The sequence below is a fragment of the Nansenia antarctica genome (assembly GCF_963989245.1).
Source record: "Nansenia antarctica genome assembly, chromosome: 5".
Classification (NCBI taxonomy): Eukaryota; Metazoa; Chordata; class Actinopteri; order Argentiniformes; family Microstomatidae; genus Nansenia; species Nansenia antarctica.
The window spans coordinates 22,809,700-22,831,595 of record NC_137690.1 but is presented as its reverse complement, the minus strand read 5'-3'; the positions used below and the strand labels follow the sequence as shown (position 1 = coordinate 22,831,595).

The following is a 21,896-nucleotide window of genomic DNA, read 5'->3' as shown; positions in this document are numbered from 1 at the left end:
TCAACAAAGATGGATCAAGTGGGCATAAGGGTTCTGGAGAGAATTTAGGGAACAAACACTTCATTAAGTCAGAATGTGGCCCAATGACAGACAGACAAAACAAAAACAGCCCTCTGTGTATCAATTAGCTTCACTCATTAGTGACATTATTTTATCCCATACACAGATAACATACTGTACATCCCAGTGTTGTGTGTTTGGTTATGCTGCTGGTATTGAGTCCATCCCACATTCCTATAGAGAGAGTCTCTTGGTGGTTATGCTGGCAGAGCTCCATCAGCCTACAGTACAAGTCAATACTGTACTGTAGGCCCGTATCATCCTCTGCACCTGCAGCACTTGTGTTTCAGAGTTATTTTGGAAACTGTATTAGTCATTATCAAGCAGCAAAAATATGATTGTGGAACAAGAAGACGTGTGTAATGTGTAACCTAACTGCATTGCGCTACAGTGCATGAATCCATTAGGAAATGACTGCCTCATCATTGAGTTGAGTCCACTTATCAAACATCAAATTGCCATGATCCTGTCTTTCCTGTGAACTGCATGCAATAGATAGTTGTTCACAAAAGATGTGCAGCAAGCATCCCTCTCGTCCTGGCATAACATTATGTACTTTCAAGGCTATCAGCATCATGAGTACCAGAGATTCACTGCCCCCTCTTGTGGTGGTGAGAGGTATGGCAGCAATAGAGAATGGGACAGAAGGAGGTAGTATTGATTCTGACAGAGCAACCCAACCAGTATATGAGCAACTTATGGAGGGATTGGTTGAGGAGTGGAGCCAATGTCTCCATTTGCATTATCACAGCAAACCTGTACTAATGGTAAAAACAAGTATTACTTTGCCTAGCGGTAATCTAACAGCCCTAGATTACATTATTTAAAGAGTAGAGGCAGGAAATGTTGCAGTGGGAGCAGGAGTCGGTTTTAAATGTACTGTAAGACTATACCCTGGCCCATGGTGCCCCCTATGGAGAGTTCTGGCAGTGTTATCAGATGGTGTATCGAGCAGGAGCCCAGCACAACGTGGCTCAGCACTGCACTGCACCACACAGCCGTCCCAGAGCACAGCTATGGTATAGCACCGCTCAGCCCAGCCAGCACTCTTCACACACCTCCTTCAACATGTTTGTCTTACAACAACATACAAAACACTATTGATAAGGAATCATATATATAACACATCATATATATACACTATATCATATAACACATAAAAACACAGACAGCCACAAATACTGTACTGAGCACACTCAAGGGGGAGGTCATTTATTGATATAATGTGTAGTGTGTCCGATTCTCCTCGGTTTGCCTAAGCTTCAAGAGAAATCTTCTTCACAGATTTGCAGAGCAAAATATAGGACACACATTTCTGTGTTCATATACTCCATGGACCCCCAATTAGTGTCTAGTAGACATTTAGCCTCAATACAGGCCCTCTGACATTAGCCGTCTTTATAAAAAATCCATCTCTGACATTAATTTGGCCGTTTGATGACAGAAGCATGAAGCCACAGAGCTCAGAGACTTGGAGAGTGTGTCAAGGCTGGCCTGGCACCAAGAGAGAGGGCACTGATTGGGAATGCCATATGGCAGGTAACAAACCAAGGGCAGGGTTTCATATCCACACTCTCACATGGACCAGGCACGCTGCCAGCGCATCTGAGGAGCTGATCTGTCACTAACACTAGTGGGTTATGTTAAGTGCTGACCACCTCCCAGAGTGTGTGTATGTAGGCCGGCTGCTGGGTGTTATCATAACCACAGGGTCAGCAGTGGCCATCACTGGGTCACACCAGCTGGGAATGACCATGGCCTGCGGGAGACTGGCATCCATCCCTGCAGCCTGACAACTGTGGCACCGGAGACACTGTGACAGTGTTGTTTCAATAACTTAGACCAGGGCACAGTCAGAGATGACTCCTTTGAGATACAGTAAGTGCTTAGATTAACTCAATGGACCTGAGGAGGAAAATGCCTTATCTCACTAGAAACACGTGATGGTGTTCAAAATGGGAGGCAGGGAAGTCAATTAAAATAGAGGCAGAATGAATGGATTGTGCTTTTCCACGGATGACACTGTCTGAGAATGAATCAAACGTGTTCAAATGTGTAAAGAAAAAAAAAGAAAAAACAGAGAAAACAGAGGGAAATCTTAAATCAAAGGGAATTGTGACTGAGTGGAAAAGACACAGCTTGACATTAACAAATTACTATGATGGGAAATTGTTTTGTCTAAATACGCTCAAGGAAACGTCAGTAACAGATTAGAGGCATCTGGAGATTATGCAGTTTTCAAAATTTACAAAGAGAAAGAAATTAAAGACGTTACAGCCTTTGGCACCAATGGCTGTCTTCTCTGTTCCCAGATTAGAACACACAACACTACTGTTGCTGACCAATGAATGACCCAGGAAAAGGAAGGATGAGTGCCAGTTGGGTTAAAGGATGACCAAGCAATAATTATGATTTCAGCAATAATGGTGCTGTGAGAGCTGTCTCCTGCCACCTTGTGGTATTCCATAGAATAGTTGAAAATTGTGAAGAGGCATGCAATGACTGGAAAGTAACATTGTAGGTTATCACACATGAGAACGTAACCCAGTAACATGTCTTTATAATTTGCTCTTAGTGTGCGAATTAAATCACGGTGTGCGGGGGAGCCGCACATCATGCGAGGGCGACGCAACGCCACATACTAAGCCTAAACACTGCCCTACACAACACAACCATGCACATAGCCCTTCTCATTATAACACAGCAATCCATAGGCCTACAACACAGCAGAAGCCAAGTCTATAAAAGCGGGTCTTACCTTAACACAGAAGCAACCACAGATAAATAGACATTTTACATTTCGTGTGTAAGGTGGTGAATAATCTCAGCACAGGATTTATCGGATCTGTGTACAGGGCCTACCTTTGCCCCATTGATCTCTTGGAGCTGCATGACGGGTGGAAGTTTTTTTAAAAGCCATCCTTTCCTTGGCTACCATATAGGCGGATCTGAACGCGATTGATGTTTCCTCTAACAACTTTGCGTTGATACAGAGAATCCTGTTTGGCATTATTTCTTTTTGTCTTGTTTCTGCCAGTTCAACTGCCCGTTTGTGCGCCACACTATCCCGGTGCTTGTAGATTTTCTTACGCAAGTTGTTCTGTCTATTACTGGTTACGTCCCCGTTCATCCACTCTTCTGACAAGTGCGTTCCAACTTTATCAGTGAGGAGAAGGCTTTTGGCATCCCTGCATAGAGTACAGCCTAAGCAACTATTCCAGACGTCTGGTCCAGTCACTCCACTGTTCGCTGGTCCAGCCAGCCAGAGGGACCCCAGCATCTTCGCACCCCCCATCTCCAGCAACAGGCGGGTGGTCATCAGCATCATCATCATCATCATCATCATCATCATCCTCTTCCTCATCTCCTCCGACCTCTTTTGTTGTTGTCTTCCTAACATTAGTTTCCACGTTAGCTTCTTCTCTTGGCTTGTCTTGTTGTGTCTCTTCAGCCCCCACAGTAACGTTAACGTTAGCTGTCACCACCAGCTACAGATGGATTTTCCTCTTCATCATTTTGTTTAGACTTATTTGGATAGAAATCGCCCAAGGTGAGTTGCTGCTTTCTTCTTTTCGACATCTTTTCTTCTTCTTTTCACTGTCATCAACAATGGCGTGCAGGTGACAGTTTTTAAACGCACGCAGTAAACAAGCTCGTGAGTGGGTAGTGGATGCCTTCAGACAGTGCCCCCACGCTCCGAGCGGCTCTAGGCTAGCGCGGTAAAATCATGAATCATAAAAAAATATTTTTATTATTATTTTTATATAATTTTTTCCCCTTATTTTACACCTTTGAGAAAAACCATCACCAAAATAGCATTTATTTGGCTATCATATCAATATTTTAGAGCTCCCCCAAAATTTCACAAACCATGTTTCCAGGGGAGCTCATGTCACCACTAGGGGAGCTATAGCTCCCCGAGCTCCCCCTTATTTCGCACTAAAATACGTTGTTTCCATAGTCATAGTGTATCTTCCATTGGTACAGAGAATGGCTGCCTGGCAGTGTAGAGGAGCTCCTGTGTTAGAGTTGCTATGGTCCACACAGGGGTCTTCTCACAGGGGGTGTTAGAGTGATATAAGGACTGGGGGAGGCAGAGGGGGAACAGGGGCTAGGTAAGGAGGGGAGATGGATTTACTACCCCAAAGCACAACAGGGCTGCACAGGGAGGAGGGGAGAGGATGTAAAAGCCCTAGGAGGTTGTCCGGTCAGGGCACAGTATCATCACCACTACAGGTGTGTGTGTGTGTGTGTGTGTGTGTGTGTGTGTGTGTGTGTGTGTGTGTGTGTGTGTGTGTGTGTGTGTGTGTCTGGAGTCATGTAGAGGACAAGAAGGACACAATGGAGGGTTACAGTTACTGACCAACCAGAGAGAAAGAGAGAGAGAGAGAGAGAGAGAGAGAGAGAGAGAGAGAGAGAGAGAGAGAGAGAGAGAGAGAGAACAGAGGAAGTGGAACAGGAAAAGACAGGGGAGGAGGCCGGAGGTTGGTGCCATTTTGGGGCCCTGTGCAGCTGAGACATGTCCCCCAGAGCCCCATAGCCCCATTCCCCAAACACCCTCCCTCCCTTTCCTCACCTCCCCTCTTCCCCTGCCTCTTTTCCTCTGTGTGTTTTTCTTTCTGAGCTTCCCTCTCCCCCCAAAATATTAAATCCCTCACCTTTACCCTGCTACCCTCTACCCTCACGTCTCCTGTCCCCACAGCCTCACTGGAACCTTATTATCCCTTACTCTTCACAACCTGGTCACAACCACCATATCCACTAAACTGTCATTTCTAATATCCGGACATGGGAATCACAATCACTGCCTCTCTGGTGAGTACAATAGTTTGCACTGTGATGAACTTTTTAACCGTAACACGCTTTAATCTTTAAGGAAAAAAGGTAAATAGAGTACATCATGACCTATTGAAGGTATTTTAAACACAACTTAGAAAAGATTATGTGAAAGCTACAAGAAAATGCTGAACAGGACACCTTGGATACCCAGTAAGAATCATGCAGAGGATTTGTTGTATTGTGTTACCCAAGCCGCAACACGCAAAATACAACCTGACACCCAAAGAGTCCTCTCTACATCCCAATCTGTCCTATAGCATGAGCAACCTGTCTCTCTCTCCAACTGTCCCTCTTGTCTCCTTTCTAATCAGGCGTCCCTGCCAATCAATAGGATCGCCATGACAACGCTTCCTACTCCGCCCCCTACAAAACTACAACCCCACTGAAAAACAAAAACAAAATGTTTTAAATTCTGACAGATTAGACTGATGAAGGAGAGTCCTGTCAAAGGCCTGGGATGAGATTAGGACTGGAACACACAGACACACAGACACACACACACACACACACACACACACACACACACACACACAGACACACACACACACACACACACACACACACACACACACACACACACACACACACACAGACATACACACACATACAAGAAAACACACAGAGGCAGCAGGTGCTCTTGGTTAGACCTTAATTACATGATCTCTGATTTCTCTAATTGATATGGTAATGACTATGTAATTAATGCAAAAGCAGAAATACCAGCAGCTCTGGTAATTAATGGATTTATTTCATTAGATATCCATCTGCATATTTATGCTTGTTGGGTGAGGGCTGGTTGTTTGTGTCGGCTTTCAGAATGTTACCCCACACAGAGGTGCAGACTTTGGGGTTGAGCTGAGGTGTGACAAACCTAAACGCACCAGCATTCACGCATGCATGCACGACACACACGCACACACACACACACACACACACACACACACACACACACACACACAACAGAGCAGCAGCGTTCGCAACAAACCAAGGTCAACAACAACAACAACAACAACAACAGCTAAAACAGAATCATTGCTGTATTTCCACTCTAGAATTGTTTCAAATAGACCAATAAAATAATTAGGTTAGGGTTAGGGCCCTAAAAAAATAAAGGTGTGTTCTTTTACCAGCAGGTGGCACTGTAGAGCTACCATCCACAGTAAGGATAACTTAAGGCACTCCTGCTGTACTTTCAATATGTGTAACAGTCCCTTTTACATCACAAGGCCTGTTCAACTAGAGGGGTTGAGAAAATAATGCATAGTATATATTTACATTATCTACATGCCACCACACTCTTCACCTCTTGCCCAGAACCTGGCTGCCCATAGCTACAGTTAGTGCAGTCCAAACCTCCAGTGTGTTCACACGCAGCACAGACACCACACAGACATTATTACTAAACATTAGACAGCACACAGGCAGTGACAAATCTTCTCATTCATCAAGTATCTGCCAAACTGCACTCGCTCCTCCTTTGTAAACTCTGAGCCAGCTTTCTTGGTGGGAGAGAAAAGGGAGGTTATTTTGGGAGAGATTCTGGTATGACTGAGTCACCCTTTGGGGATGAGAAATCATTTGTCCTGCTCACACCAGTATCTACCCATGGCTCTCTGACTCTAATATATGTCTCTCCCCTCCTCTCCCCTCTTTGCTGGCTGTCCCTCCATTTCCTGGGGAGCAAAGCGAAAGCACATGTGGGCCCTGACCAGGTGTTCAGGGGAGAGGACCCAGGCCCAGGCCCCTCCAACTCTCCCTGTCTGTTCTCCTCACCCACACACCACTACACCATACACAGCACTGATGGGCTGCTCTGGTACTACACAAAGAAAGGAAACAGCAAAAAAGAACAGTAAAAGACAGACAAATATTTTAAAAAGAATATAGACCATAGTATTGTCTTAACCATAAATGTATATCTGAACTTAAAACAGTGATTAATTCTCATTCTTCTAATTCAAAGTGCAACTATCCCCATGTGCCATATTATAACTGTCCCCCTACAGAAGGATATTAGTAACAGATCAATAACACTCCTCAATATCAGGATGAATGTGTAGCTGAAGGGTTGCTTCATGCTATGGTACATGTGAACCAGATCACAAATGTGTAGCCTATTTGTTTTAATGATAATATGCTGATTTAGGCCTTTAAAATACACTCATGAACAATTTGATCCATTCAATTCACTCAATGGCACTTCAGTGGGTGGTGACCTGTCGTCAGTCACATCACAATGAAAAGGACGCTGCGCCATCTCTCTCAAGAGTAGGCTCTAGTCTTCTAATTGCAACCACTTGTCCCAAAGAACACTCAACTCAAACAAGCAGCGGCATTTACTCAATGGCAGAGGCGCCACCACGACGCCTAAATGCAGGAGTCGGTTTAGCATGCTGGTTATAGCCTATTCAACAATAGATAATTTGAGGCTAAATGCTTCCTGTAATTATATCGTTCAAAAATCTTCCATGGCATATTTGATACAATATTGGCACCACATAAAATTGTTTGTCAATTCTGGCCAGGAACACGAGTAGAGCTAATGTCATTACCGAAAAGGTGGAGCGGTAGTTGGTTAACTAACTTACCCCTGAATAATGTGTTTCTTGCAGGGGCACTTGGGCCACGGGTGATGGATGGCCTACAGAAGCCGGGTCAATTAGCCTGGGTGGATTTCCCTCCGTGTCGGTTGCAGGCACCACGTTGAGAGATCCCACCACTGTCATCCAGCGTGGGCGTAATTAATCACTGGTGTAGGGCCTTCTCACCTCAGACCTTTACGCAATAACAGCCAATACGTGCAGTTAGGCCAAATTAGATCCCTACTGATTGAACTCTGCTATTATCAATATTAGATGGGAGTTCGAATTTCATAAACCGACAGACACAAGTGATATTTTCATAAAAGCTTGGTTTAACATGTGTTGAATATATTTATAGCCCTACATTAGGGCACCAATGGCTCCCACAGGATGAACAAAACCATTAAAACCCCTAAATAATAATTAAATTGCTTAGTCTTTAGAGCTGTATGTATGTCCATCCAAATAGCTTAAGTTACATGTGTGAATGATTGTAATGTTTGTAATTGGAGTAGCCTATTAACAAAATGATACGCCTATCTTTGGGGTATGGCATCAAACATAACGCACCTAAAGACAAAACCTAGGTTCAAAGTTTTAAGACAACTTGACTGATTATTAACTGTGTGTTTTAGGTCAGGTGTAGCTTCTTTATTACTCCCAGAAACATCTGGGCCACTCGGCTCCACACAGTAGCCAAGCTCAGGCATCATCAGCATCATCATGTGACGATGGAACTGTACGCATGTACGGTACACACATTTTCATAGTATGATGACTGAGTGTATTATGCTACTCAACACATGCACTTACACTCGACACACACAGATTGAGAGGCTGGGCAGAGATCAGTGTTCACAGAGCACACTTTTGCAGTGTGAACAAAAGCAGAGGGCAGACAGATGAGGTTTGTGTCTAAAGCTTGGGGGGAGTGTGTGTGTGTGTGTGTGTGTGTGTGTGTGTGTGTGTGTGTGTGTGTGTTTTGTCGGGGGGTTGTCTCATGGGGCAGCTCTCTGTCTATCCCATCTGCCACCCCACTCTACTGACACCCAAGGGAATGGGGTTGGGGGGTGAGGGGTTCATTTTGGAAAAAGGAAAGGGGGTTCAGTGGTCTAATGGACAACAATACAGAATTGTGTGATTGGCTGAAGAGAGTGATTGGGTGGGGTCGAGCTAATTTACAAATCTGTTTGCCAAAAAACTCTCAGACTGCCTAGGAGACCAAATATGCACTGTATCACACACACACACACACACACACACACACATGCACACACACACACACACACACACTCACACAAACACACGCACGCACGCACACACACACACACACACACACACACACACACACACACACACACACGGTCCGCACACTCTGGGCTAATGTCAGCCTAATGCCTGGCCATGCTGTGGCCAGAGGGCTAATTGGGTATATAAACACAAACATTTCCCTTGAGAGAAGGAGGGGACAGATGCATTTTGTATTCTGTTCTCTCTATTTTTGATTCTGTTATATATTTATGCATTATATTGTAACATCATCAGTTTATTTCTATATCATCATAATTCTGGCATTAAAAAACACAAGACACATTTGATGAAATATTGATAGTGGGATGTGTCATATCTGTCAAAGTATTTGGCAGCAGGTGGTAAACATCTTCCTTAATCTAATGTGTGATCAGAAGACAGTGAAATGGCGCCTCTGATGCAGCAGCCAACACAACAACAACACAACAATCATGTGGAAGAGGAGCATATGGCTCCTGCACCAATGGGCAGAAGGAGCACTCAGTAGGATGAATGCTGAGGTGCTGACAACAATGCTGACTTTAACGTGTCAAATTAGCAGCACATCCACAGAGGGTGGGAGGGAGAGAGTAAGAGAGAGAGAGAGAGAGAGAGAGAGAGAGTTGGTAAGTGGGTTGAAGAGAGAAAAAAGAGAGGAAGACAACGGAGGGTCCACTCAGTGAGAGTGTCAGCCTTTTGAAGTCACTACCTCTCTTACACTATCCCAGAGTGTGTAATGTATGTTCAGACGTGCAACGAACAACCCAAACATATTGATGCACTCGTGGACATACACTCCCTGCTGCCCCACCCCCTCACTGCTCTGAGCGCTGTGTTAATGAAACAGTTGCTGTTTCCTGGCATAACATTAATTACCCGATCAAAAAAGAGTAGGTAATTAACTGCCCTCCTATACCAGTGCTAATTACATTAACAGAGAGAAGCCATTACTGAGAGAGGGAGGGAGAGAAAGAAGGGATAAAAGGGGGTTGAAACAAAGAATAAAAGAAAGAATGGCAGTGTAGAGAGAGGGAGAGAGAGATTGGAGAGAAAGAGGGCACATGCTGGAGAGAGGCTCATACGTGGTTCTTAGTGGGGCCCCAAGAGGCTTGCTCCTCAGAGAAAAGGGGGTATGCTGTGGAGGAGAGTCATGGGGGCTATGTTGTTTATCTTAACATGCGGTACACACTCTTTAACGCTCACTCCACTATTAAGATACTGTGGCTCATCAGCAATGTATACAAAGCAGTGTATCAGTCTACACAAGCGGGTATAGTAAGATAACACTGCTGTGGAGAGTTTTTAATCGATCATAGCAACCCTGGAATATGGTATCTCTGCATTGTTACACTATGATTCATTCCATAAATGCAAATAGATACACAGGTACACGTGCACAAAAGTTGAGTAATTAAGTAGTACCAACAGTGAATTTGTTTTGTGATTTTATTTAGTTTTATTTGGAGGACAAAATATAATTACACCTTAAGATATACAAATCACATATTCAGACAATGTTCATGTATTTCTGTACCATTTAAAAAAAACTTGTGACCTTGCATTTACTAAGTGTTTTCAAATAAATAAAACCAGTAAAAACAAGATTGAAAAGATGTAATCTTTTGTTTTCTAATCCTGAGTATGATGTTTATATTGTGTTACAATCAGTGCATAAGGACACTGTTACGTGGGTTTATGAACTACAGTACACCCAAAATCTCCCCGACGTGTTTAGTTTGTGCTTCTTAGTTCATATACTGCATAGCGACCAGAGCATTGGGATGAACACATAAATTAATCAACAATAAAATCATAACCTTCAGCTTACATTTTCAAATTTGCAACTTGAAATGAAATAATATCAGGGAATCAATGTTGAAAAAACATGCATACAAATGAAATGAAGAACGATATATGATAACTAATTTTCCTCTATAGAAAATATCAGGGCCATTTGCTTTATTTAGCCAGGCACATAACAGTCCTATTTAGTTATGTGAGAAACCAGGTCAAAGTATTGGCAAATTAATTATTTCAAATACACTTTTCATGGTGTACTTCATGTTTTGAGTAATCCATTGTGGTTGAGTTCAGTAAAAACAAGAATAATGGCAGGTAACATGTAGAGGTAACGTAATATTTTTTTTTATAACAATTGCAAAAAGGAACACGTTTATAAAACACGTTTATATTATTCCCTAAACTAACTATAATAATAAGTTAAATTGCTTGTTTTTTTCTTAAATAAATCAATATATGAATTCCTTTATTAGCAACCCCAGAGGACAAAGAATATGACCTTGTAAAATCATGATCAGATCAGAACAAAAAATAAAGAGTCTGTCATTCTGGAATGTAAATCACCTTCAAAAAGTCTACTACAAAAACCCCAGGCTTTCACACAGACAATGTACATTTACATGCCTTTGACAGTGTCCTTACAGTGACAAATATCACCCTGCTTTATAGAGGTTCAACAAATAGTATTATTAGTAGAGGTGTCCATCATCCACCGAGTTCAGTGCTCTTACAACAAATCCTCAATGCTGCTCGCTTTTAGCCCCAAGAGGTTGACCCGTTTTGGGTATATGTTGGAGGAGCCACGTGCTGCATAAAGCAGTGGGGCTGGGAGGATATGGGTGCTTTTCAAGCGTATGAAGGCATTCTCACTGTCGACTGCTGCGATCCTCTCAAGGCAGAGACACCTCATAAAGCACCCACTAGGGCTCCCTCTCTTCTGACACCACCTCAGGAGCTTGCTTGTCTTTAGAGCTGCTGTATATGAAGAGACCATCTTCTCACTGCTTCTGGAGTGGATGGCTGGTCTTTGGAGGTTCTAACCCCATCCCTTTCATCCATGTAGATGATAAAAATGTACTAAAAAGTAGCAGGGAATCAGTCAATATAGTTATGGTGAGAAATCAGTGTTCCGTTGTCCCTGCCCTCTTAGTGCCTGGAGTAGGGGTAGGTGGGGTAGTGGTCTGGCATGGAGGGGGTTGTTGGTGGCTACATCGGGGGCACTACCAGGCCAGTCATTGCTAAAGGGGAAGAGAAAACAAATGATCAATCACCTGTTGGATCATTAATGGTTTGTTGCAAACCTTACTGTGACTCATCATCAAACAGCTTGTCATATGTGACAGGATCTGGTAAAAAAAAAAAGGCCCCAAGTAGGGGGAGGTCATTTTTCATTTTTTGACAGATTATGAAAGGGATTGTAAGCTTTCAAATGATACATTGACATACATTGAAATCTGAAAGAAGTTGAAGAAGATATGCATATTTGAATGTTGGTACACCTCAAATCAATTAAGAGAGAATTGCCGAGTTGCGGCCTAATTCACCAGACTGTGTCACATATTGCTTAGCCATGTCTGAGTAGTGTGTGAGAAGTTGGATTGTGAGGAAAGTTACTGTACCTCTGAAGCTGTTTCCCCCTGAGCTGGGGCAGGCAGGAGAGAGGGAACCCTGGGGCCTGAGGACGGGCGCGAAGGCGCTCTTCTGCTTGGCAGAGGAAGGGAAGGAGGAGAATGGCAAGAGGGAGGATGAGGAGCTCGAACCCGGGATAGTGGGGCTAGATGGCATTACTGTGGAACAGAGAGAGAAAGACAATAGCAATAATTCACTTATTCACCTTGTCTGACACTTCTGAGTCTTCTTAAGTACAGTTACTAAATGGTCACACAAAAACAAGGGACTGAGCAAGAGAAGAAATAGAGTGTTACTCACTGCCATAAGGGGAACCATTAGGGGAGGCACTGCTGAAACCAGGAGAGCCTGGCACCCCAAGACTAGTCATGGGCACTGCCCCGTAACCTCCACTCATGCCCCCGCCACCGCCATAACCCGACTGCTGAGGGGTGGAGGCAGAGGGGTACCCCCGCGGGGACAAACTGCTGGAGTTACGAATGTAACCTGGAGAGAGAGAGAGACATACAGAGAGTTTAAAGACTGATTTTTTTCTGGCTGTGATATCTACCTCCAGTGGTTAGTGGTGTCAGTCCTCCTCACCCTGGCTGTTATGGCCTGGCTCTCCGATGCTCACGCCCAGCTGGGAGGGGTAGGAGCCCAGGCCCATGACACTGCCGTGGGCTGGGGAGCTGGGCAGGGCCTGCAGCTGACTGTGGGGACGGGGAACACTGTACAAGGCCTCAGCGATGTCTGCTGCACGTTTCAGCAACATGTCCTAAAGGAGGGACAATACAGAGTGATATTAATTCTAAAAGGGCACATATTTGCAGTGGTTATTGATTAGAGTATAGTGAGTATAGAGTGATGGGAGAGCTTCACAGGGCAGGTTACCTGGTTGCTGTGTGGGTTTCCATACAAGGCCTCAACCAGGTCAGCTGCTCTCTTCAGTAGCATCTCCTACACACAGAAAGAGAAAAATGCATTAACCTCTGGTGTTAGCTTGTGTGTGTGTGTGTGTGTGTGTGTGTGTACAGAAGTAGGTGTGTGTAAGTGTGTGTTAACAGAGAAAGAGTTGTGTTGTTATGATAAACGAGGAGTCACTCACCTTGGCCAGTTTGTCAGGATCACCAGGGTGTCTGGGAATGACCTTCTGAAGACGCTGGAAACCGTAGTCTATGGTGGGCTCATTCAGAGCTAAACACACATAAACACACACACACACACACACACACAGATACATCAGCACAAGCTCATACTTCACTAACATCCTAAACTCAAATAACCTTGATTAATTCACTCATGTACTGTACAGTTATACCAGTGTTGATGGTGTAAATTGTGAGTGAGACACTATTGGTCCTAAGCTATAGTGCGACAGGAACTGAGAAGGTATTGTGCTTGTGTGTAGCTTTGCGGCTGTGTTGTGAGGAGGTGTGTGTTCACCTGTGTAGATGAAGCGGCCAGGCGCTCCCTTGCAGAACTGTTTTGATTTGTAAGACAGCGTAACCTCAACGACCCCGGGGATGTGCCGAGGAGGCGTCTGTACACGAATGGCGTGGGGTGTGATCAACTGCACAAGAGAGAGAGAGAGAGAGAAAGAGAGAGAGAGAGAGAGAAAGCCAGAGAGTAAGCACCAAACACCTTCATTTTTGTTTTTCTACAGTATCTGGTATATTATGAAACTATTCCAACATGTAGTCGGCAGCCCATAAATTACTCTGATAATGAGACAAGCCAGATGGTTTTACAACATATCCCCTTATGTTTCAAATCATTAACAGTATCATTAATGAGTTATTTTTTAAAGAGACAGTTACTAGAAGTATTAATCCCCTACCTCGCTCCACACCAGCATGCTGCCAAACACCACCTGCAGCCCGTCAAAGAAGTTCTCTCCTATGACGATGACCATGGCCCCGCCTGTGGTCCAGCCCTCACTGGGGCTGATGGCTTTGATGCAGGGGGTGGCTGCAGAGACAAACAATAGAGTCATTTTAACTACTGGAACTTAGAGCTTAGAGTTTCAGATGGGTCAGCTCAAGAGCTCAAGACCTTGTGGCTGGGCTTGTGGGCTTGTGCAATAGTGAGGGCGACTATGAAGTGGAAAGAAGCAGTATGAATGGGTTCCTGATGTATCATATCTCTGTGTTTGTTGGTGGTTGGTGTCTTACCGTACTCCATGCCGTTCTCCACTGACTCTCCTGGCTCCAGCCTGCGGGCCCTCCGGCCATGTTTGGAGTTGTTGTGAACAAACATGTTGTCGGATACGGCTAAAACGTGGCCGTCTACACACACAGTGCTGGACAGGACAACCTGAGAGAATGAGACACCATCATGAGTTTATCAGTGACTAAGACTTTTTGTGGGACTGCAAATTCCCTTCGCTACAATCCATTTCAACATATTCATGACAGCAGTATTTCTCAATGGGTAATATGACAACCCTGGGCTCTTTACCATATTTGTACACCCCCACTCCCCTCCCTTCACCACAGTGCTTCTCTGTGGCCTCTCTCCTCCCAATGTCTCCCTCTGTTCTCTATCCTCTCCCCTCCCTCCTGAGGCTCTGGTTGGAGTTGTGGTCCACGGGGCAGTCCCTGTCTTCCCCAAAATCCCTCACTGACACCAAACATATGGAATCTCCTATTTTTACTGGGCGTTAAAGTAGTGGGTGATATATGGTGGCCCTAATTTGATTTCTGGCGAGCAGCATGTGTGTGTGCCTGCCGCTCTACGAAATACATCTGTTCGGCATAGAGGACGTGCATGCAAAATATGTGTGTGTTCCTGTGTGCTTTCCCCAGAATCCATTTGATTATCTATGAGTGTTTATGAGTGTTCCCTGAGTGTTTAGGAGTGTCCACATTTCTAATGACAAATATTGGCCGATCTTCCAAGTGGTGAAATACTAAACTGAGCGCAAACTAAGATAAAACCACAACCAAAACATAGAGAGCAAGAGTAAAGGTGCAGAGAGAGACAGAGGAGGGGAAAGAGAGAGGTGGAGCGAAAGCAGATGTGCTTGTAGGTGGTGGACTAGGAGAAGAATCTGAGGGAAAATAACTGTAAATTATCGATCAAGCAGCAACAGGCTCCTGTCCAGCTCTGATCGCCTCCTAACCTGGAGGTGAGGACCTTGGAGCAGCCAACGGCTCATAATTTCTCAGCATGTGTCACAGCGCAGGAGTTAAAACAAACATAGTGGAAGACAGGGGGAGAGGGAGAGAGGGAGAGAGAGAGAGAGAGAGAGAGAGAGAGAGAGAGAGAGAGAGAAAGAGAGAGAGGAAGAGAGGGGAGAGGGGGAGAGGGGTAGATGGGAGAGAGAAAATGCCAGACAGGGGCTCCGGTGCTGAAAGACAGCAGAGGAAGTGAAGCGGGAGTGTCCCCTGTGACCACTTCCTGGGTCACGGAGCATGACCTACTCCATCTGGAGCCAATCACTCAATTCTTGACAACTTCCTGAAACACCTCAGCCTATTTCCTGCCCGCCTCCCCCCTTGTCTCTCCCACTCCACTACCTTCTTTCCTTTCTCTCCATCTTTCCATATCTTTCTCTCTCTCTCTGTTTTTCTATTGATTTTTAACTTTCACCTTTAACTTTCCCTTCAATTCCTTCCTTTGGAAATGTCTGACCAATGGCTCACTATGGTATGAGGAAATGTGGTCTCAAGCCTACCTGGCCAGAACTGGCCAACAAAAATAGCCCATTTATTAAGGTGGAGGGCAGAAAAAGTGGCATGTTTTTATATGTATTTTATTTGAGATACTGGCATCCATAAAATGGCTGTTCTCAACAGCTTGCACGTACACACACAGTCTCCCTCCTCATCTCTCTCTGCCACGTATACACATACACATATCTCTCTGTCCTACTCTCCATACCTGAAATCTTCTCATGTCCCTTGGGTTCCCGGCTGTCTTCAGACAATTCTGGTTACACTTCAGGAAAAACTTCAAGAAAAACCTGCAGAGGTAAATAACAGGACACACATAAATCAACAACTCAGTAAACAAAACAAAACTTAAAAAACAATTGTGTGGGTGTGGCTGTGTGTGTGTGTGTGTGTGTGTGTGTGTGTGTGTGTGTGTGTGTGTGTGTGTGTGTGTGTGTGTGTGTGTGTGTGTGTGGCTAATGCTGCTGTGTGATAACTGCTTGAGCATTAATCACAGCTGTTTAGTTTAGCATTAGAGTCAATGTTATTATACTTTAAATCAAATGTTGAGGATTTGAAATGCAGTCCAGTGAAAATTGCTGCTGTGTTTCAAAGTGAACAGGAGACAGTGATGTATGCTGGGGGACTCTGGGGACCATGGTATCCCGCAATGCTGTATTTGAACCCCCCACATGGGAACAGTGGGGGAAAGTGAAAGGGAGAGTGAAAGGAGGAAAGAGAGAGGAAGGCAGTGGCAGGGCAGAGAATGCATATGTGCATGAATGTACATGTTTGTGTTGTTGTGGTTGTGTCTTTTGTCTGTATGTGTGTGCACCTGTGAGTGAGAGTAAAGAAGGGGAGAAAAGGGTTGCTGATCACCTCCACTAGAGCAGAGAGCAGAAGAGAAAGGGAGCGAGAGATGGAATAAGTGAGATGAAGCTGGGGAGAGGAGGGAGAGAGACTCCAAATCCCAGGTGTACACAGTTCGGCAACACAGCCCGCTACCATGGCAACGCGGCTCTGCCGCAATCCCAAAGTCCCCACGCTAAGAAGGAAAGACAGAGATGGGAAAAGAGAAAGCAACCACAAGGAACACACATTCCATCAGAGAGAGAGAGAGAGAGATTGGGGGGGGGGGGGGGGGGTCAGAGAGAAATGAGAGAAGTGGGGATGAACCAATTGAGAGGATATAGGCTGGGGAGATGTAGAATCAGATTGAAATGGGGAGTGGTGCAGAGATCAGGACAACTGGCAAATATGTGGTCAACGATCAGATGCTTGTTGCCCATTGACACTGACTGACCTCACAGTTCTAATAACACACCCGTTAATGTTGTTGAATTCACTAACAAGGAGGAAGAGACAGGATGGAATGATTGGCTGTGGCTGGAGCCGCTTGGGTAGCTACAGTATTCCATCCCACCCACATTGTGCACACTGCAAATACACAGTAAGTCATCTTAATGGAGAGACCTTGTTTGGAGAGGGACTTCATATTGGCCTCACCGCCGAGGACCCTCCCATTAAATTGTCATATTTCCTTCACTCTCTCAGCCTCTCCTCTCTCTTCTTCCATCACTCCCTCCCTTCTTCCCTTGTGAACAGGACCTGGCTCAGAACAAGCGCTTGGTTCCAAAACAGTGTCCAATATTTCTTGATTTGGGCTATTTCAGTGGAGGACAATCAATATTGTTGTTGGCGGAGGGTGATTATGATTTATCAGGACCTCCAACCTCACAGCTCCACTGCAGTTGGGCTCCGGGTGGATGTGTGCAAAAGGGGAACATTGCCTCTCCCTCCCTCCAACCATTTCCTCCTTCTAACCCAATCCCTAAGTCTCTCCTTCTTCCTCCCTCCCTGCCTCACAGCCCTTTCTCTAAACAGTACAGTAACTCACGCTCATACTGTTTTGAAACATGTTCTGCTTTCATTCACTTTTTACAGAAGAGAACTTGTTGTACAGTAGGGTTGTACAGTATGCCATCTTCATCTTGGTATGATGGGAAACATTCAATTAATCTGGCTGATGTTCATGTAGGAACCCCCCATAAAGATCCCCAGTAGACTAATTTATGACAACATTATGGTCAAGGTTCCATTGTTGGGGTAAGTGAGCGTGGCCATGGCCCTGGTCTGTCTCAGACACACGCCTCTCCCTGCCACCTGCTCTCTGGCCACTTCAAGTTCACCCAACCAGCAATGACCGCTCACTCCACTGAGTCACACTAGAGAACTACGGGGATGTTTTAGAACTCAAAGACATAGTGAACATGGATCTTCAACCCTCGCTGGGAGTAGATGTTCCACATTCCTCACTGGGCTCAGAATGAACTAGCTCTCCTTGCGTACCTGTTCTTGCTCTCTGACTTAAACTCATCATTCCCTTACTGCGTGTGTAATACCATACACACATACACACACACACACACGCACACACTTCTGCACACCCCTCCACCCCCACCTTTGTCCCCCCCAAAACCCATTCAGTCAACTTTTCACCCCCCTCAGTTCGGACGCACACAGCTGCAAATGCTGAAATTAAAGCGAGACGTTGGTGCATACATTAGCATGCATTAGCCGCTTCCCCCTGCCCACTTAACATGCAAATCTCCCAGCCCCGTCGCCTCGCACCTTCTGCCACACATTCATTTGCTGAATTATAATTAGACTAATCTTGCATAATTAATAAGAAGTCGAGGACCCTCTGTTTTTTCCCCCTCCTCTATTGTGGTCGCAAAAGTTTAATATCGCTGTTGTTTGTTTTTGTTTTGGTAATGTAATACACCCACACACCTCCCCACCCACAGGCGAGAGATGAGATGAAGAGTACAGGATTTGAGGTGGTCTTGATGTCAGAGGGAAGTTGTGGGAGGGGTGGAAGGTCCGCATTCAAACAAGCTTGATAAAAAAGGTATGTTTTTGCATCTCTGCCTTTTATACACTCCATGCAACCATGAATAGAGCCGTCACTGGAGTTCATATCTATTTTTTTTATTTTTTTATTCCATTCAATAAAAGGATCTATTTCTCTTCTCTAAGCAGACGTACACAAGGCTACATTAAAACCAACGGAAACACACTTTTCTGCGTAATTGTGGTAACCATTAAGAATGACAGTTGAGAGTTTTATAAAACACCTACAGTAGTCCGCAGTTGTCATCATTAATGTAAATCAATGAAGCTATAACCTCCGCAACTGGTAACTCCCACCCTCCACAGAGACACTTATTAGGAAACACAAACAAAAGGTAGGCCCAAGTCTTAAGCCTTGGGATCAATTTCCACACTGGCTCCACAGGGAGTCTGTCTTTCCCCCCCTCTGTATCTCTGTCAAGGACTTCAAATCCCCTTTGTCTGCATCTGCTTCAGTTCCCAAGACTAAACACATGCCTCACAGCATGAGGGGAGCAATCCGCATGGTGACAACTTGCTTAACTAAAAACTAGTTCAAAAAGGTAGACTGCGAGTCATGTCACTGCAAGAACAACAAAGTTACAGACACAGTTCTGTAATTCTTTCTTTCTTCTATTTCCACCCCATGCACTGACCCTCTGTTTCACACCACTCTGAGCCCCAGCACTTTCAGAGGCATCTGTTACACATAGTCGCGTTTAGCTAAGCTATACACATGGCCTTAATCATCAGTGCAAGCACATGAGCAGCGCAGGAACCTCTAACAAGAACTTTCATAGGCATTCATCAACCCTAATGACTATTGACATATATGGCTGTTTCCCAGAGACATAACAGACATCACTCTCTGTGCTTATTGGACACAATGGTTTATCAGTGTCAATTGATCTTCTATGATGCATAGATATCACACAACTACACTACTGTACATTCTCCAGTTCTCTCTTCCTGTGGGACATCAGCCCATCTCATGCAAGGCTGGCCCCCAGGTTCTGGACAGCTGCCTTAATGATGACACAATTATAAGCCAATAACGGAGAGAGAGAGAGAGTGAGAGAGAGAGTGAGAGAGAGAGAGAGAAGATAGTGATGGAGTGACAGATCAAGAGCATGGTCTTCCTTAGCCCTGTACTAAGAGAGAGAGAGAAATAGAAAAAGAGAGGGAGGGAAGGAGGGGGACAGAAAGAGAGAGAGAAAGAGAGAGAGAGACAGGGGGGGATGTTGACGTCCTGTATTCAGGGCCATCACTCATCAGACATCCCCCCCATCGCCCCCCACCCTGGAAAAACAAAACAGTGTCCTGACATGGTGGGGGGGTTAGGGGAGGAAAATTAGGAAACCAGATGTGAGGCATTAAAACATACTGACATGCTGAGGACCTTCCTCTGCCACACTCACGCACTGAGAACAATAACTCACACACAGACACACACTCATATGCACACACACTGGAACAAACAGATGCACACTATTACTCACACTCACCACTATTCTAGATCCTATTATGAAAACACAATTTGCAATGTATGCACAAAACATGTATGTTTTGGGTCAGCTAAGTTCCACAGCTCCTGGCTATTGGCTGAGATTTGGATAAGCTAGAGGTGACCTAAGAATATTTCACGCCAAAGCACATAATCTACAGATGGGCCTTCATGCATCAATGTATGGATATGCATCCAATTAGTACAGAGAGTGGGTTGTGGTAAGGGATGGGGGAGGAAAAGGGGTGTTTTGTTTTCCTCTGTGGGGAGAGTTGGGGGATTCTGAGGAGGGGGGTTTTGGGGGGAGGTAATAAATACCCCTGGATCCCAGGGTCCCCTGGCAGACTGGAAGCTAGACTGGTCACCAGGGTTAACACCCGGGGCACATGACCTTTGACACTGCTAATGGGGCACAGAAAACCCTCCACGAACTGATACCCCCTCTGTCGCATACCACCGCAGGACCTTTCACACCAGTCTCCCAACCAGCCCCCCCCCCTCCTAAAACATACAGAAATTATACTACTTGTTTGACTTCATTCACCTTTCCTTAAAAAACTTCCACTCACATCTCACCTTCTTTCTCTCTCTTCCTTCTCCTACAACTGTCTTGTATTTGTAAGTAGTCGTTTTTTATTCCATCAACTTATTCCATCAATTTATTCCATCAACCCCACTTTTTCCAGTCCCACCCTTTCATAATCTACAACCTGTGTCCTGAGAGCTAGTCTCTCATTGACGCCTTTTATGATCCAGGGATTAAAAGTCTCTATGGGCCGAGTGACAAGACATACCAATCCTCACACACATGCTGACAGATGTGATCACTGATTGAGGGGTTGAGATGGACACACCAGATCAATGGTGGAAAGGAAATACTCACAGATCGGCCAGTGGTATCAGAAATAGCCTGCAGATTCTTTGGAGATGTGCCATACAGACTGAAACAGAGCATGGGGAGCAATGAGGACTCCTTTTAAAGTTTGACCGCTGGATTGGATGCGCCCTCATGGCCTCTTCCCCATTCCATCCCAGCGCAGCCTCACCCCTGTGGCCCCGGCCCCAGCCACAGCACCAGCCCACCCCCGTCTCTTAACTTGAGAACTGTGTCAAAGCCAAACACTGAAACCACTAGTACTGATTTATAGAGCTTGGTAATGCTGTAAAACCATCAGGCTTGCCACCACAAAATCTGGAGCTGTGAGGTGAGAGGGGTGAGGGGTGAGGGGGCACGAGGAGACTGGGCCCTAATTAACCACTCCACCAGAGTGAAAGTGGACCTTTTCCTTGTGTATGTCCTCGGGCTTAAAATGTTTGTTTTAATTGTCGAATTTTATGTTTCAATATTCCACACTTGATAAAATAACAAAGGATGGATATAGTGAGTGTTAAGCAACTAGGCATATGCATCTCTGGACAGACTGACATACAGATATTCACACACAGTCTGGGGAAGGAGAGCATGAATGTACAACCAGGATAGGGAATAGACCTCCCATCAGTGTCCTGACCTCTCCCAGCATGCTTTGTGTGTCCTGTGGGATGAGGATTCAAAATACATTCTCATAACTGTCACATTGAGACATTCTGAGCATCCACTGTGCATGAACAGGTTTTATACTTACCAATAGAGAACTATTACAATGCTCATCTTACTGTAACACT

The 21,896-nt window shown here is 44.9% G+C and overlaps 1 protein-coding gene across 1 annotated transcript in view; it reads right to left on the bottom strand.

Annotated features, from left to right (window-relative positions):
• Nucleotides 1-11,777: 11,777 nt before the first annotated feature.
• Nucleotides 11,778-21,896, bottom strand: part of ebf2 (EBF transcription factor 2) — a gene marked incomplete at both ends in the record, with an annotated part of 26,909 nt that continues 16,790 nt past the window's right edge. The window contains 10 exons of the mRNA XM_080530710.1: nucleotides 11,778-11,809; nucleotides 12,191-12,358; nucleotides 12,501-12,686; nucleotides 12,783-12,957; nucleotides 13,074-13,139; nucleotides 13,288-13,376; nucleotides 13,626-13,752; nucleotides 14,020-14,150; nucleotides 14,354-14,495; nucleotides 16,065-16,146. Of these exons, the coding sequence (XP_080386836.1) occupies nucleotides 11,778-11,809; nucleotides 12,191-12,358; nucleotides 12,501-12,686; nucleotides 12,783-12,957; nucleotides 13,074-13,139; nucleotides 13,288-13,376; nucleotides 13,626-13,752; nucleotides 14,020-14,150; nucleotides 14,354-14,495; nucleotides 16,065-16,146 (1,198 nt within the window). The remainder of the gene's footprint in view (nucleotides 11,810-12,190; nucleotides 12,359-12,500; nucleotides 12,687-12,782; nucleotides 12,958-13,073; nucleotides 13,140-13,287; nucleotides 13,377-13,625; nucleotides 13,753-14,019; nucleotides 14,151-14,353; nucleotides 14,496-16,064; nucleotides 16,147-21,896) is intronic.